Source organism: Hevea brasiliensis, chromosome 10 (assembly GCF_030052815.1).
Source record: "Hevea brasiliensis isolate MT/VB/25A 57/8 chromosome 10, ASM3005281v1, whole genome shotgun sequence".
Lineage (NCBI taxonomy): Eukaryota > Viridiplantae > Streptophyta > Magnoliopsida > Malpighiales > Euphorbiaceae > Hevea > Hevea brasiliensis.
The window spans coordinates 15,769,067-15,786,129 of record NC_079502.1 but is presented as its reverse complement, the minus strand read 5'-3'; the positions used below and the strand labels follow the sequence as shown (position 1 = coordinate 15,786,129).

The window sequence follows — 17,063 nt, the reverse complement described above, 5'->3', positions numbered from 1 at the left end:
CAGGATGTCAATCTGTTGCGATTGGGTGGGATTCGCCTCTGCCTACTTCAGAAATTTGCCCATCAATAAAACAAACTGCCCCCACCAGGAGATTTGAGTCCAAAGCAGTACCTGGATTAAGTCCAGTGTCACATCTCTTGCTAAATCCCCAACTCCTCACTCCTCATCCCTTACGATAAAAGGGGAGAAGAAAGAAAAAACAGAGTTATCACACATGCAGTCACAGTAATATCACAATAAACCCAAGGTGTTCTAGATGTTTAGTTTGTTTTTATCATCATGGGCGCATAAATAAGATACTGCAGTTTTTGGAACAGTACCCTTGAGGATATCACTGGGGATAAAAGACCATCAAAGTCCATTCACACGTACAAACACTAGCAAATGATAAATAATAATAAAGCCTCTCGTTTGTGCAAATATAGCATCTTCTCAGGACTGTACAATTCAACTACAGGGCAACAAGAAGATACTGGAGCTAATTTGCAAGAAAAGTACCTCCCTGTCACACATCACAATTATCAGTCATCTCTTCCTTCTCTTTGTCTCCACCTAGCATAAAAAATCAAGACAAGACCAAACACATCATAAAGTAAATAAAGGACACAAAATTGAAAATGCCAATCCTATATCAGGTACATTACAAGTAATATAATGACCAAAATAACCACAAAATTTACTTTCTAACTGAATTAATACAAATATTCTTCTCCATGCTCGTGAACAAAAGAAATCCTTCTTCTTCAAAGCTTTTGACATAAATTCATTAGCTTTTCCTCACAAACAAAATATGCCATTTACACTTACATCGGCTACAGCTCTATCTTTTGCAATAATTCAGTTATCATTCAAATGTTTTATTCTTTTGATAAATTAACACTCCATGAATGACACTTAAATCCATGAATGAATTAACTGTATTTTCTTTGGGCCAAATTAGCCTCAGGAATGAACAAGTAATACAATTCCCTACAAAAAGAGGCATCTAAGGAGTTTGCCACCTGCTCATGAACATTAGTTACACAAATCAAGACTTGTTCAGATCAATCCATCGTATAAAAAAAATCCCTAAATCAGCATACCAGGAGGACTTCAGCAATATTTAACTGCCACACAACACATAAGAATTCAAGGAAATGCATATTTGGACACCTAAGCAATAAAATGCCATTCCAAACTCTTAAGAACAAAGACTTTTAGTAAGAGATGCAGAAAAAGAAGATAAATTTTAACAGAAAGAAAGCATAAAGAAAGTATGCTAATGGTACAAGTACCATGTCAGATACTTGCACAGATATTCTCTCAAATATGCAAGTTAGAAAAGTCAAAATAATATTGCAACACAGAACCACCCAAAAGTTACATGTTTCAGCAACCATCAAGAAATCTTTGCAATAAGAAAACTAAAATCCTTTGTATATAAAATCGACATTCAGCAAGCTACCAGTAAATGTAAAGAAGAAACAGAATATATGACAATATTTGGCATCCAAACAACAGCGGAGCTCAAGGAAATGGACATTTAGAGTTTAGACAACTAAACAATAAAGATGCAATCCCAAATTCTAGAGTATTTAGACATGTAATAAGCAGCAGAGATAAGATAAAATATAAAGGAAAGTAATCCTAAAGAAAGTTTACTAAGGTAAAAGTATGTCCAAAACTTTTACACATGATCTTTTCATACATATGTGAGTTGTTGAAGTCAAAATGAGACTGCCACCAGAAAGGTACAAGTTTCTGCAATCATCAGGAAACCCACTTACAATGATGTGCTTGTTAAGAAACTAAAAAAGAAGTCCCAATAAAATGCTACCCAATGTCCATGTGCATTTTATTTGTAGGGTTTGATTTGAGCCATGGAACAGCCTTTCTGCAAAGCATGGGTAAGGCCGCTTACATCAACTCTCCCCAAAGCCCACTAAAGTGTGGGATGGGATGTTTCATGCAATGGGTCAACCTTTTTAATATTTGCATACCAGAGAACATAGTCTGAGGTTTATATTGCAAGTCTCAGCTCTGAGGTTTATATTAAAATAAAACTAGCTTGGCAAAAATCCTTTTGATGGAACATCATGATAAGATAAATAGTTTTCACTCCCACCAGTGGAAATAGTCATGCTCAAGCTTAAGTCAGCAATTCTTAATTCCACATATATTGAACATAATTCATTTAGGTAACATTCAGCTGTCCCTTCTCAACATCCTAGAGACTGTTTCAAAACTATGAAAGAAAATGCAAAATATTCCTCCATGTTTTCATACTTATCAAGAAAGATCACTAGCAGCTAGACCAAGGGCCCAAGGTAGAATAAGATAAGGAAAAGTAGCTGTGATCCTTACATGATAGCCATGAAATGTGTAGCACACTCATCTTTACCATTGAGAGGCCTTAGAACGTAATATTTGGAGCCAAAATTAGCAATTAGCAAACAAGCATACAATCAGCCTGGGATAAACTCGACACAAATCAACACAACTGCAATATCAGCACACGAGAGTATTTTATTCTTTTACAACATTCCTACTTTTTTCATTTCTCTATATGATGTCTCAAACCCAGTATGCAAGCCTTAAGAATTGCACCTCCTAGTTATTTCTTCTATTTCAGACTTTATAGGAATTTTTTTCCATGCATACTATAATAACTACTACATCCACCTTCAAAATAAAGTTGGCACTTTACCATTAGTTACATCCCTATAGGTGACAAAATAAAACTTTGATTGCACAGTGAAAAAGCTCTCTTAAGCACCAAGGTTGAGAAATCAACACATTCCTGACAGGAAATTACCATTCTGACATTACAAACAATTCACTCTTCATGGAAGTACAAGGACAAGAAAAATAAAATAAGCCACCATCCTTTATGGTCAACAAGCCTTTAGAATCTTGTACCACGGAGGAAATGATTGGGGTACTGCTGGTTCAGAAGGGGTAAATGCTAGAACAAAAGGCTGGGACCTCCTTAGAGAAATCAAAATTATTTGTTGAAAGGCATGATCATTGCAGATAACTGAAGAGGACTGCCATGCAATATCTTGCTGGTTATTGACAGAAAAGGTGCACAAAGATTTTGAAAGATCAGAGCATAAGGTCTAAATCAACAAGGTGAGCATAATCCTACAATCCTGGATATGAAAATAGCTCTTGATGAAAAAATTTATGGGAAAAAGGATGACTGAAGAAACTGAGCATCAAGTCGTACAGAACTACAGATAAGATTACGACCACCACAACTGGCAGAACAAAAGATGCCACCACATTATGCACCCAAGACGATCAGTAGTTCCCAAAGTCCTTCCCACTGCTATAGTAACATGATAAAAATTGAGTCCTACCTACCCCCCCAAAACCACACACACACACACCCACCCGCAACACAATGCTCACCTTGGCCTCAACAGATGGTGATACTGGGAATGCATTCAATGATCTTTTGGCATCATCATCAGAGGAACAGTCAGAACAAAGAAAGTGATCCAATTTTTTGGCTTCTTCAATTGTCATACCCATACAAGAAGGATGAAACCTGCAACAGATTAGAAAAGAGATCAGGAAAGCACAGTTTTTAGTGTTGTTACTGCTATTGCATAATCCCTGAAGTACAAAATAACAACCCAGTACAGACAAATTGCAATATTTGCTTCAGAAGTACATAATATATCCTAACTTCAAAAATGTGCATTGCAATAAGAGAAGTTCTCAACTATCAAAGCCAGTTTTTTCATCTCTTCCAGAAAGTTTCTACTCAACATAATCAAGCCTTATTCCCAATCTAGTTGGGTAAGCTAAATGGACATCCATATTTCACTTGGTTAAGGACCTTATAGCATAGTATCCCTTCCAAAATTTAGTGCCTGTTTGGCATTGTGTTTGGAGGCCAAAACTGTTTTTCTGAATAAAAGTACCATTTTAGATGTTATTAAAAAAAAAAGAAACAGTTTGAAAAAAGTTATTTTATTATTTTAGCATTCTTATAACTAAAACTTATCAAATTTAATTTTAAATTATTTTTTAATACTCTCTTACTAGTATTTTAAAAAGTGATTTTCTCAACGACAGTTCCAACAGCAATGCCAAATAAGCCCTTAGTTGATAGCAGAACAATACAATCCCATTCAGCTATGGATGAGTCCTGAAATAAATTGGGCACTTCATCTAAATAATAAAATAAAAAATAAAATTCAGATTGCCAGTCAACTGAACCTGAGATGGTAACTTTTGTGTGGTATGCACTCTAGATGCCATCATTGCAATTGTAAAAAGAAAAAAAAAATGTTCATGGTGCACCACAGCCATCTCCACAGTTTCAACAAGCTTTGACAGACAAGAAACACATGGCTATTCCAAAAAAATTCAAGGAAACTATCCAAACTTTGATCTTTCATAATACTAGCAAATGAGAAAGTTTATGACTCCCATCCATAACAATATGATGTTAAATATATGCTGAAAGATGGTCTTAAACTATCCCCAAACACCAACATGACACTTTTAAGTCGAAAATTTACCGTTTCAAAACTAGACAGCTACTGCAATATAACATGAGTTTTCTGCTTACACCCCAGAATCGAGTGTTTAATTCCCTTTAATCATCAATCATTTGACAACAATCCTTAATTATCACAAGATAGAATCCCTCTGTTTAACACTCATCACACCTTAACCCTTAACTTCTCACACTATTTTGTTGATACCAATATTGCCATTTGAAGACTGAACTTCAAGTTTCTTCACACTTACAAGCATTCCATTCACAAATTAAGTTATTAGCATAACAATGCCCATTTGCCAGTGTAGTTAATCCCTTGATTTACACTCTTCCTGAATCATGTACAATTCCACTTTTGCAGAATAGCCATTGTTTCAGGATGCTCCAGGCATAATAACTATACTGGTCTGTGGCTGATATGATATCAAGCTAGGAATGACAGCTATCTAACTTAATTTTCTCACAATATTTTACTGACATGCAAACCAATATTGTTAGCTGATATATTTTGCCAATATGAAACTAATGTTGTTAACTGAAACTGCTACAGTAACCTCGACATGATGAGTCCCAAACTAATAACCATGCAAGGTTTAACCAATAAACTAATTAATAAATTAATTTGGGATAAATATGAAAGAAACTAGGGGGAAAATTACCAATGATTCCAACATGTTAAAACCATGTATTATGGAGATGTGTGCGTTGAGGGGAAAAAAGAGAGAAAAATTTGACAAAACCCTACTAGCATGACAGAAGGGGAAAAAAGAGAGAAAAGTTTGACAAAACCCTACTAGCATGACAGCTCAAAGATTATCTCCACGTGTTACAGGTTGCTGAAGTTGGTGCAGAACAAATAATCTGCAGCCTAGGAATGGCTAATAGAGCCTGCAGATTTGTGTTAAATGGAATAACTTTAGTTCCAAAAAAGCATTACCATGTTGGAAGTAAACTTTCTAAGCCAAAATACAAGGCATTATTGCAATCCAAGCAGAGCCATCATTTGATGTCTTTGGAAACTTACATGTATGTCATTTAGACAATCAAAAAGATGTAAATGCATCATTTGCAACCTAATGAATATGCATAAATCTCAAAGATTTGCTAACCACAACTAAACTTATACATAAGGTCCCAAATGAGCTAAGTGAAGCTCGGAAATGCATAGTTTGGTTCATTATGAAATGATTTTTAAATTCAGAACCAGTCTTGTCTCATTTGTCAAAAAAAGCCAAGCACAATGATGTTCAAATTTGGCTAGTTTGTCAAATGACACAAACTGGAGCTAAGGATTTTCCCAAATACTTAAGTTATCAATGAAAGAATGAAACCATTCAAAAATTTATTCAAGTATCTTCAAATATTTATTTATTAAAAATTCAATATAAATAATCATACTAATTATTTTAATATTGTTTATATATATATATATATATATATATACACATATATAAGATTTTTAGTACCAAGCGGACAGTTCTTAAGTACTTTTTTATCATATTGTGAACAAATGTGTAATAAGTCCATGTATAATCTGAGTCAGACTATAAACAAATTAACTCATGAGCCTAAGCAAACAAGTTTCACTTAGTTCAAGCTAGGTTCAGTATCATGCATCTCACAAGCTTGTTGGCTTATTTACAGATATATGCATGGAATGCTCAAATACTAACCTAAATAGGAAAATATTAGAAGATAATCTATTTCTAATAAACAAAATTTGGACTTCCAAAAACTCATGCAATGCTCCACACAGATCACACAACTAAACACTAATGGGGTTGTGTTGCTAAACATAACAAGATTCACAAAGTCCTCAACAGAGTCAACACATTATCTACAATGGATGAATTATCATCACATGCCCACAAATGCATCCTGATTGCACCAATTAATGCTTTTGGTCACATTCCAAATAAACAACTAAATTTGAAAATGGTTGAAGATGAAAATACTTCCTTAAAACATTTAAGGCTTGTTTTGTAGAAAGGAAAGTCAAGAAAGGAAAAGTGAGTGAAATTGTAAGGAAAGTAAAATATTTATGGAAAGGAAAATTATTATTTTCCTTACAAATCTCTTTCATAGGAAAAGGAAAGGAAATGAAGTGATTTATGTATTTTCCATGTTTTGATAGAAAAAAAAAGTAAGGAGAGAATTATTACATTTTGACTATTATGCCCATATTGAAAAAATAAAATTATATTAAAAAAATGACTACGTTGAATAGTATGATATAACTTTGTAGTTGAACAATATGATAAATTATTTATAATATAATTTAATAGTTGAATAATATTTTTATTCAATATTTATAGTATAAATTTATTTATAGTAAAATTATACTGCTTGAATAATAATATATTCTCACATCAAATCTATGTTTTGCTATATATATTTGAATAAATATTTTAATTACACACTTTTAAATTGAAATTAAAATTGAAAATAAATTAAATTAAATTTTAATTTATGGAAGTGCATATGAGGGGGAAAAAAAAAAAGAGCAAAAACACAAAAATAAACACCACTTTCCACTCTCGCCTCAATCCTCACAAATTTTTTTACTTTTCCCTTGTCCTTCTTATAGAAGATGGGAATTGGATTTCTAATTTTTCTTTCTTCCTCTTTTCTTTCTGAAAAAACAAGGGAATTTACTTTTTTCCACTTTCACTGCCCTTTTTCTCTCCCTTTTCCTCACTACAAAACAGGCGCTTAGGAAGTGTTGGTTCATTTAACATAGTATGTAACCAGACAAACAAAGGAGTGATCTGCCCATAAGGTTACAATCATATTGGTAAATGAGCTACTACAATTGTAATAAATTGAGCAAAAGAACAACATCTCCACGCTAATTCAAAATTCATGTGGCTTCAACAAATTAAAAGATCTGCAAAACAAGTGAATCTAACCCTTGCAATTTACTATAAGTAATTCTAGTTACAAAGTGGGAGAATTAGCAAAAAAAAAAAATACCAATCTTTGCAACCCTCGCACTGCACCATTAGATCATCTGGATTGTATGGCATCTCACATTTACAGTACCTACAAAGTAGACCAAAAAAAAATCCAAGACATCAGTTCAACACACCAATTACTTCAACATATAAAACCCATAAAAAACAATTCGAAAAAAGTAACAGAAAATGCACAAGAATACTTACACAGCTACGCGGTCAGGGGTGAACCCGCCAGTTGCAGCCTTGTATTCGAATCTACAAAAGTAATCCTCAGCTCCAACATTTTCAAGCTTAGTGTAGTTCTTGAAGGAATGCACTATGCACTTGCCTTCAATTGTGTGTGCACTTTGCACATCGTAATGGTCCGATAAGAAGAGCTCTTTCGCCCCATGGAATTGACGGCGGCCACCGATTGACTCCTCAGGCCTATAGTACCATCTGACCCGGACTTTGACGTTATTGCGATGATCGGCCTCAATTTTCTCAACACGCGCCACGTAGGGAGGCTTATCGGAGTCCGATGGGCGCATCAACACACAGTCACCAGCTACAATAAGAAGAAAACAACAAAATGAACCCAAAAGTGAATGATCAAAACATACAAACCATACAATATTGCAGTTCTAAAAAATCATAAAAACGATAATTTAGGGTTTGAAAGTGGGCAATATAATTACTAATTAGCAACTTCCACGGCCTTCAGAGACCAAAACTGGAAAACAAATGACCCAACATTAAAAACGAATGAAAAGAAGAAAAAAAAATGAATTTTTTAAACAAAATAATGGGTTTAATCTCAAAATGAAGAAGGAAAGATTTTGAGAATCTGGGTTTTAAAAGGCAAATAATTAAGATGAGAAATTCATGGGTTCCCAAAGCCAGAAAAACGAATAATGGAGATTACGCCTAGAGAGAGAGAGAGAGAGAGTATATACGTCGAACAACTTTGTTGGTGCCTTTGATAGTGTAGGAATCAAGGTCCTTTTTGCCAGGTTTGGTTTTGGCCATGAATCGATTGGTATTGGTGGTGTGGAGGGGCTTGGATTTCGTTTGAAGATACAAAGCGATAATGGAGGTGAAATGTGGAGATTAAAAGGTAAAATGTGCACGATTAAGAAGAAGGTTTTGGTGACGTTTCAGCTCCCTGGTAAAGGAGAAGGAAAAGAAAAGAAACCCTAGAAGCTGAGAAGAGCAGCTTAGCTAGCTCAGAGAGAGAGACAGATAGAGAGAAACAGCGAGAGCGTGTAAGAGGAGCTTTGTTGGGATGTGGGGGAAAGCAAAGATTGAGGGGCAGGCACGTCATTATCCATTCTGCTATGTCTTTATGTATGTATATACATTGTTGGCATACGTATACTTTTATTAAATGACTGTAATTATATTTTATACTGGAAAATTCTTGTCCTTTAAAAAAAAAAATTATCTTATCACTTTAAAAAAGTGAGATCATGTGAATTTTATGATAATGTTAAGAATTAATTATGCATTTGAAGTTTTTAAATTTATTAAATTATGGAAATTTTATGAAAGAAATTCAACATTTTAAAAGTTGACAATGTCATTAAATTTTTTTATAAAAGTGGGTTAGTTTATACATTTAGTCATTATTAAATGCTATTAATCTATTTGACATTAAATTTAGAGAGTTTTTATCATAATTTTATTTTTTATAAATTAAATTATACTTTATAAATAATTATTATCGGATAGATTATTAAAATCTAATATAATGGTAAAATCAACAAAATATAAATAACGTAAATTAAACTAAAGTAATTACAAATTCTTACTTCCCCCTCTTCCTTTCCTTCAATTTTTTTAGTAGTCACTGATGAGTATTTTCACCCATAATAATCTCTAAATCTATATTCTTTTAGAACATATTTACATTTATCATCAATGTATTCTTATTTGTAAATCCGAGTTTTGTCATCTCTTTTTAGAGGATTTGATATCTACTCTTTTATAAAAATTTGATATTTTATCTTTTTAAGAGGATTTGATATTTTTTCCATTGTAAGAATCTTTTTTTTCTTTTTCTTTTCATGCAGTTAAGTATTTTGCTTTATTATTTTGGTAGAAATATAATGATAGAAAATATAGATTTGACTCGTTGAAAGATTACAGAGTCAAACAGTAGAATACTACTGAATGAAGCGTACTTTCTATTGAATAGACAAGTTAAATGGTCTATTAATAAGATCAAATTTTTTAAATTAAAATAATTATTATTATATTTTACATCAACAGTTTCTCTTAAATTTTCTTTTATACAAATTGCAATAATATGAAATTTTATATTTTAGAATTATATTTGATCTTTATTTATTAAAAGCGTTATCTTTTATCTTCTAAGAAAAAAAAGTTTTATCAATAAATTATTATTAAAAAATTAATTTGAAAAATTATTATAATATTTTTATAATTAAATAAATTAAATTAATTTAAATCACAACTTCAATAATAATATCAAACATAACTTATATTGTAGGAAAAATATAAGCAGTTTCTTTTACTCTATTCCTGTGAATAGTTTGATCATTAATATTAGAAATATTTTTAGTATTGTGAAATTATAGAACTCAAACTTCAATTAATTAAAAGTATATTATGAAATTAGAAATTGAGCATCTACTTTATAATATATGTATTTTTACAATAATTAAATAATATTATAGTAAAAAAAAACTCTAAAATATTAATTTAATGGTTTCCTATATTTTTATTAAAATTTTGATTTATATTTAAAGGTTGGAAGTAAATGGAAAGTGACAACATAAATAATGGACAGAAATAATTATATTTGGTTGAATATTTTATAGTACAGGTACCTATTCCTATACGCTATGCAATAAACATTGTTATAGGAAACCCGAAACTGCGGCTTACATTATTTTTTAATACTTTCTAATTAATATATTTTTAAAAAATAATACAGTAATGCAAAATAGTTCCAAAGTCATGCAAATCATCAGAGCCAGAATAGATGAGCTGCCAATAAGGAATCGACAGTCTTAATTTCATATTATGGACTTCACAATCGTGTTGTTTTCTTGTATGATTTCAGCCAAGCTGTGTACAGCAGTCTTCTTTTTTTTTTTTCTTTTGTATTTTTTCTCTGATTACAAGGGTATAGTTACAAGAATTGGAAGGAGATCAACTTATAAACTTAGAAATGGAAATGATTTTGCAACAGTATCTTAAATTTCAACCCTTGAGGACTGATTCCTTTACAAGGATCAAGGGAGTTCCCCTTGTATCAGAAAGTTCACAAATTTCAATTGCTAGACCATTTAAGAAGAAGAAAGCACAATTTTCTTCAGCCATTGCATCATATCCATTCTTGTACACCCAATAAATCTATTGCTTGAACTCATTTTGCAAGGCACCCAACTGCATCCTTAGCATACTGCTAAGGAAAGAAATTGGAATTTTAGAGAAACCCACAAAGTCTAATAATAAAAGGATCCATTTTAGGTCAACCACAATTATGTTATTCTAATTTTAAAAGAGAAATGAGGAGTGCAAATAATGTTGCCTGTCATTCTCATTCAACCAGTTTTGTCCAAATACTACCAAATATAAAATAGGAATGAGACAATTATTTTTATTCTGGGTTACCATCCCTTCCTGTTTTCTGCATATTATTCATTTCAGCCTACTAAACCAAAATACCAAATGCATACTTGTTGACAAGCCAGAACGTAAAACAAGTAACCACACTGAGGGAGTTTTCACACTTCACAGGTCTGAATGTTGCATCAAGCCTATCATTCCAAAATCCAAATGCAAGCAGAAACTAAGACACTACCCAAGTCAAAACACAACTCCTATCATCTGACTAGACTCTTCCTACATTGCAAACACCTATTAAATTCACCAACATTCATGGATTCCAAGATTCCCTTGTTTGAATTAAACCTTATGTAGTTATTCAATGAAAACATTCACTCGGCAGGAAGAAGACAGAGAGGGGAAGAAAACACATTCAAACTAATTAGTGTTTAACTTCCACCGGCTCCCTTAATAGAAGGAAATAGAACCTAATATATCAGTAATGTATGCAAGAAAGTAAATAATTAAGCATCTGTTTAGAATTTCTGTATAACAACAGAACTTGCTATGCCAGCCTCCTCTATTGTCTGCTCTGGATCTGTGAGTTGTTTGGGAGGGAATCCCATTGTTTGCAGTTGGTAATTTCTTGCCCCTCCTGGTCTTGATGCCTCAATGAAGTCACGAATATCTCTGATTGTATGATGTAAGTTGAAGCGTGCAACCATGCGTGTACCATCTGCTAACCTAAGCTGAATTGAAGTAGTTGGTGCTGAAGAATCTACAGTTAGGCCTATAGCTGGCGATGGAACAGTCTTACTCAGAGTAGTGGAAGAACTTGGATTGGACGCAGCTGGGGTGACTCTGCTACTGCTGCTACATAGCATTCTTCCCACACCTTTGAATGGAATTTGGAGTTTCTCTGGTTCCTGTGTGAAAAGTGAAGATGATAATAGTATCAATGATGAATAGATAAAGACAAGAAACTAATGAGATAAAAAAATGACTCACAGAGAAGTTATCCTCGCGCCTCATGAGATCAAGATGGACCTGAGTCCTCCTATCTGCTGGCTCAAGCTCCAAGGGACACTCAGACTTCTTGATGCTCTGCATCAAGATGCAATAAATCATAAGAATACATCCATAGTATAACTACTAGCTATAACAATCATGTAATAGAGAATCCTTCTATTACACAGCTGCAACTTAAGTTGGAGAAAGCAGAATTTTCCTATGACAAATAAACTTCACCCTACCCAAGACATTAATCTAAACCAACTCACTAACATTTGTATTTTACCATGACAAACTTCCTCATCCAAGAAGCTGAACCAAATAGGCATATCATCATTTAAATCCAACTAACATGCTGTTTCATCTGACATAGTTTACAAATCCAGTATGCAGTCCAATCAAATCACTGTTCTTTGTCATTAATTACAAGTTTACAACAACATTTTATCTTTAAACAAGCTTAATTAATTGGATAAAACAAGTATCCCTTAAAGCCTCACATCCAGCGGTTGGTCGACCTTATCAGCAATTTATGATTACAAGTAATGGCTGAAAATAGTTAAATATTACCTCCAGAAAGGATGCATTTGCGGGATCATCAAACCTTCGCAAAGGTCCATCATCTACAGTAAAACCATTCCTCCAGAGAGTGACAGTGTGATTAACAACCTCAGGTGGTTGAGGAGCAGATGGAACTGTCTCACCTGAGAGTAATCTCCCTGTTCCAGTGAAGCTTCTTGAACTTGAAGAAGACTGCTGGTAATTAGCAGGCCTTTCCACAGCTCCTGAATGTCTAGCTTGACTAAAAACGGCATCTGCGTCATATCTTTTGGTAGGGTCTTGGACCAGCATTCCACTGAAACCAAAATTTAAATGCACTGTAAAGTATGCACAATATTCATTTGCACAATGCGATTCATAGAAAATATATAAACTGGTGTAAAAAAAAAAAAAAAACTCATATAATCAGGTGAAATATGCCTGAGACACAGCTAAAGCTTAGACGTCATGTTAAAAATTCTGGTCAACAAGTGAGAAGAAATTATACCAATGTGACTGCAATAAAATGCATTTCACTGAAATTATGCATAGAGCTGCACAAACATCCAGGCAGCCTCAGACTAGTAAAGTTAAAAATTTACCAATGATAATTATATATATTGGTTATACATATTGATTTTTCTTTTTTTTTTTTTTTCCTTTAAAAAAGGAAGATCAGTATTGCATGGAACAAATACAGTTGACAACATGCACAATAGGGCAAGTGAAAGACAACTTTCAATATGGAAGCAGAAAACAATGACGAGACAAAGACAGATTAAGAAACAGGAAAAATTGTGAATTTTTTTTATCAAGCTTAAATAGTGAATATTCATCAGCATAACAACAAAAGTACTTAAATTGCTAGAAAGCTGGACGAAGGCAAGAAATCACTACATGGTGGTTTCTTGTTAGGCTAACAGTTGTTTCATAGAAATTTCTATAGCAGATAACATAGAAATTGGAGAGCCCTTTTTTATTAGTTTTAGACTTTTCTATTGGCGTCTTCCTTTTTGCACCTTTCTACGCCTGTACTAGGAAACAAATGAATACAAAGTTAATTTCATTTGCAAATCAATTAATGAATTCTCATTTTGGTATAAATCACTACCAAGGTATTTTGTTGTTAGGCTAACAGCTGCCTCAGAGAAATTCTAAAGCAGGTAAACATAGGGATTAGAGAGCCCTTTTTTATTAGTTTTAGATTTTTCTATTAGCCGTTTCTTCTTCTTTTTTTCTTTGATTTGGGATTGCTTGTCCTCCTTTTTGCACCTTTCTCCAGCTGAATTAAGAATCACATGAATAGGAAGTTAAATTTTACTTGCAAATCAATTAATGAATTCTCATTTTGGTAAACCCTATGCATTTTAATACTATTTCATTTGTAAACCCTAGCAATTTGATGGAATTGGATTAAGCAGTAATTCCATGAAGTAAAGATTCAGAACTTCAAACTGAATTTTATGAGATTCCAAACATTTAAAATGTGGATTTGCAAACGAACTTTATGAAATTTCAAGAATTAATTTTTTCCTCAAAAAAAAAAAAATCAAAGTTTCTACAACTAATAACACTAAATTAAGCCCAACACAGCTGCATGAAACAGTTAAGTTGTGCAGGTCTCAAATTGATGCCATAAGCGAAGAAACTAAGCAACTGCTATCAAGCTCTATGAAAGAATTCATGATCCAATGCCACCAATCCCAGAAAACTATATTCAATTTTAGCCTTTTGAGTAGTAGCAACCATTTTGTATCTAACAAAAAAAAAAAGTTACCTCTTCTCGCCACCAGTGTAATACTGCTGTCGCTCATCATCATCGTCGTCGTCATCACTTCCTGATGCAACCTCAGGCGTCCGATTCAGATCAGCAAGCGTGCGAATCCCTCCACGCGCCGTACTCCCACCAGCCACGGCCTTAGCCGGCTTCTTACCCCTCGATCGAAGCCGATAAGAAGCCCGAGACGGCGACGGAGAAGGAGAGCGGGAGCGAGAGCGTGACGGGGACTGCGAGGGAGAGTAATTGGGAGAGTGAGACTCCGAAGGCGAGGAAGAAGGGGAGGAAGAGTTAGCAGCACGAGCTGAAGGAGCGGTGGGAAGCGAAACAGGGTCGATATTGTCATGAATAGTATTGTTGTTGTCAAGGAAAGTAGAGACGGCGGAGTCGAGATTCCATTGATGACTCTCGAGGAAGAAGAGGGCTTCTTCCTTGGAGGAGGAGGTGATCTCGCAGAATGAATTGATAAGGGCTGCGTTAGCATTACTAGCGTCGTCACCGCGATCGTATTTTGCACCCGTTTCTGTGTTGTCCTCCATAGCAGCTGTGTAAAGCTTACTCCAGCTTCGCGGTCGATCGGCAATCGGCAATTTTTTATAGGATAAATTAAGGTATACTAAATATAATCTTAGGCTTGATGTAATTAATAATTTAGTGTATATATATATATTTTTAAAATTAAATAAGTTTATCTCATTTTTTTTCCTTCTTATAAAAATAAACTTATTTATATTTTTATTACATTTAAAAAATATAATTAAAATAAAAAAATTATTTTATTTTCTAAAGATATATTCTCTATTTATATACTCCATTAAAATTAAATAACTTATGCTATTACATTATTTTTAATATTAATAAATTTTATTTTTTAATACATATTAAGTATGGGTAAATTAATAAGTTAATAAATAAACTATTATTCTAAAAACGAAAGTAAATTATAATTTATAATAAATTAAAAAAGAAAATAAACATATTTTAATGAGGTGGAAGAAGTAATTCTTATGGTTAAATTTCAATTAACTTAAATTTTAATTAAAATAATTAAATTTTTAATATTTCAAGAAACAAATAATTGAAATAATTTACTTTCAAAATTAAACAAGTTAGTCATTACTTTTCAAAATTTATATTTACATAAATAATTTATATTATATTTAAATTTAAAATACAATACATACATATATTATCTTAGATATATAATAAATGTCTTTTTATGATTCATGTTCTAAATTATTACTCCTCGGTCCAATTTCATATTTTTTTTTAACGTTTTGCATTAAGAAAATGATAAATAATATTAATTTTATAAAAAAATTAATAATTGATTAAAATACTTTCATAGCACCCTTAGAACTAGAAAGGTGATAAGAAAAAGATGAATTATTTGAAATAATAATAAATAAGAGTAAAGTTGGGAAAAAATTTAATGTTTCCTTAATTAACAACACTTAATTAATGTTTTCCATCTCATCTGTGTTTGGTAGGATTAGAGGTAAGCATTATTTGGTTCAAATCGAATAAAAAGAATCGAATCACTTTGATTTAATAATTTGATTGATTTTTAAAATAATTCGGTTCGATTCGATTTTATATTATAAAAATTTTAGTTATTTTGGTTCGGTTCTATTTTGAAAAAAAAATCAGTTAAACCAAACCGAATAATTTTATTAATTTTTTATTTAATTTATTTTTATGAAAAATTTATGAATTATATGTAATTATATATATATAAATTATTTAATTTCATTGATTAATAATTATTAGTTTCAAATCAAAGTCAAAATCAGACAAAATAACTTAAAAATCAAGTCTAAATTAAAAAATCAATAAAAAATCAAAATCGATCGGTTTGAACCGAACCAAACCAAAGTAGAACGATTCGATTCAATTCGATTTTTTTATCCATTTTGATTCGGTTCAATCTCTAAAAGTTATAATTTGATTTTCATGATTTAATTCGGTTCGATTCAATTTGATTCGGTTCAATTTTGTTTGAACTAAATGCTCACCCCTGGGTAGGATTTGTGCATAAATAAGTTGTTTATTGTGTTTTCTAGTCTATGCTTTACCTCGTACTTATGTGTAGTGTTATTAGAATCGAAGCGATTTACTCATGAATTGAACTAGTAATTGGTTCAATTCTAACTGATATCCACATTTTATATAAATTGAAATCAACTCGTATGAACCAACCAAATGACAGATGAACCGGTTAACCCGATAGGATTCAAACGAGTTGATTAACTTAAATTTAAAAAAAGAAATGAATGATGCTATCACAAGGATTCAAATCCTGATCAACACTGAATCCTGATCAACACCCTTTTTAGGATGTCCTTGCTAATTGATCCATTCGATTAACTTGTACATTTCTCTCTCTCTTTATCTGTATATATATAGAAGTAATAAATATTTACAAATAAATAACTAAATTGTCAATAATTTATTTTTTATTTATATAAATAATTTTATTGTTATGAAATTTTATTTTTAATATTTCCTACTATAAATTATAATTATTTAAATCTAAATTTTGTTTTAAAATTTTAAATTATTTTGATAAAATACGTTTAAAATATAGTTAAGTTTATTTCAATAGTTATTTATAGAATATATTAGATTAATGATTGTGACAATACATTATTATTATTATTATTATTATTATTATTATTATTATTATTATTATTATTTGAAGAGATTATTAATTTTATAATTTATAATT

The 17,063-nt window shown here is 32.0% G+C and overlaps 2 protein-coding genes across 3 annotated transcripts; both read right to left on the bottom strand.

Annotated features, from left to right (window-relative positions):
- Positions 1–231: 231 nt before the first annotated feature.
- LOC110635043 (chromatin remodeling protein EBS) lies at positions 232–8,721 on the bottom strand. 2 transcript variants are annotated; one of them, XM_021784231.2, is made up of 6 exons: positions 8,388–8,721; positions 7,657–7,999; positions 7,469–7,537; positions 3,394–3,532; positions 2,687–2,779; positions 232–552 (listed from the first exon to the last, which is right to left on the bottom strand). In XM_021784231.2, exons 1-5 carry the CDS (start codon positions 8,458–8,460, stop codon positions 2,693–2,695), a joined length of 711 nt encoding a protein of 236 aa, XP_021639923.2. In that variant the 5' UTR covers positions 8,461–8,721; the 3' UTR covers positions 232–552; positions 2,687–2,692. The 2 variants fall into 2 exon arrangements, with proteins under 2 accessions (XP_021639923.2, XP_021639924.1); XM_021784232.2 differs by lacking the exon at positions 2,687–2,779 and having other exon boundaries at positions 8,388–8,717.
- Positions 8,722–11,341: 2,620 nt separating this feature from the next.
- Positions 11,342–14,958, bottom strand: LOC110635048 (plant UBX domain-containing protein 4). Its single transcript, XM_021784238.2, has 4 exons — positions 14,336–14,958; positions 12,589–12,874; positions 12,016–12,111; positions 11,342–11,933 (listed from the first exon to the last, which is right to left on the bottom strand). The coding sequence occupies exons 1-4, from the start codon at positions 14,872–14,874 to the stop codon at positions 11,544–11,546; spliced, it is 1,311 nt and encodes a 436-aa protein (XP_021639930.1). The 5' UTR covers positions 14,875–14,958; the 3' UTR covers positions 11,342–11,543.
- Positions 14,959–17,063: the final 2,105 nt, after the last annotated feature.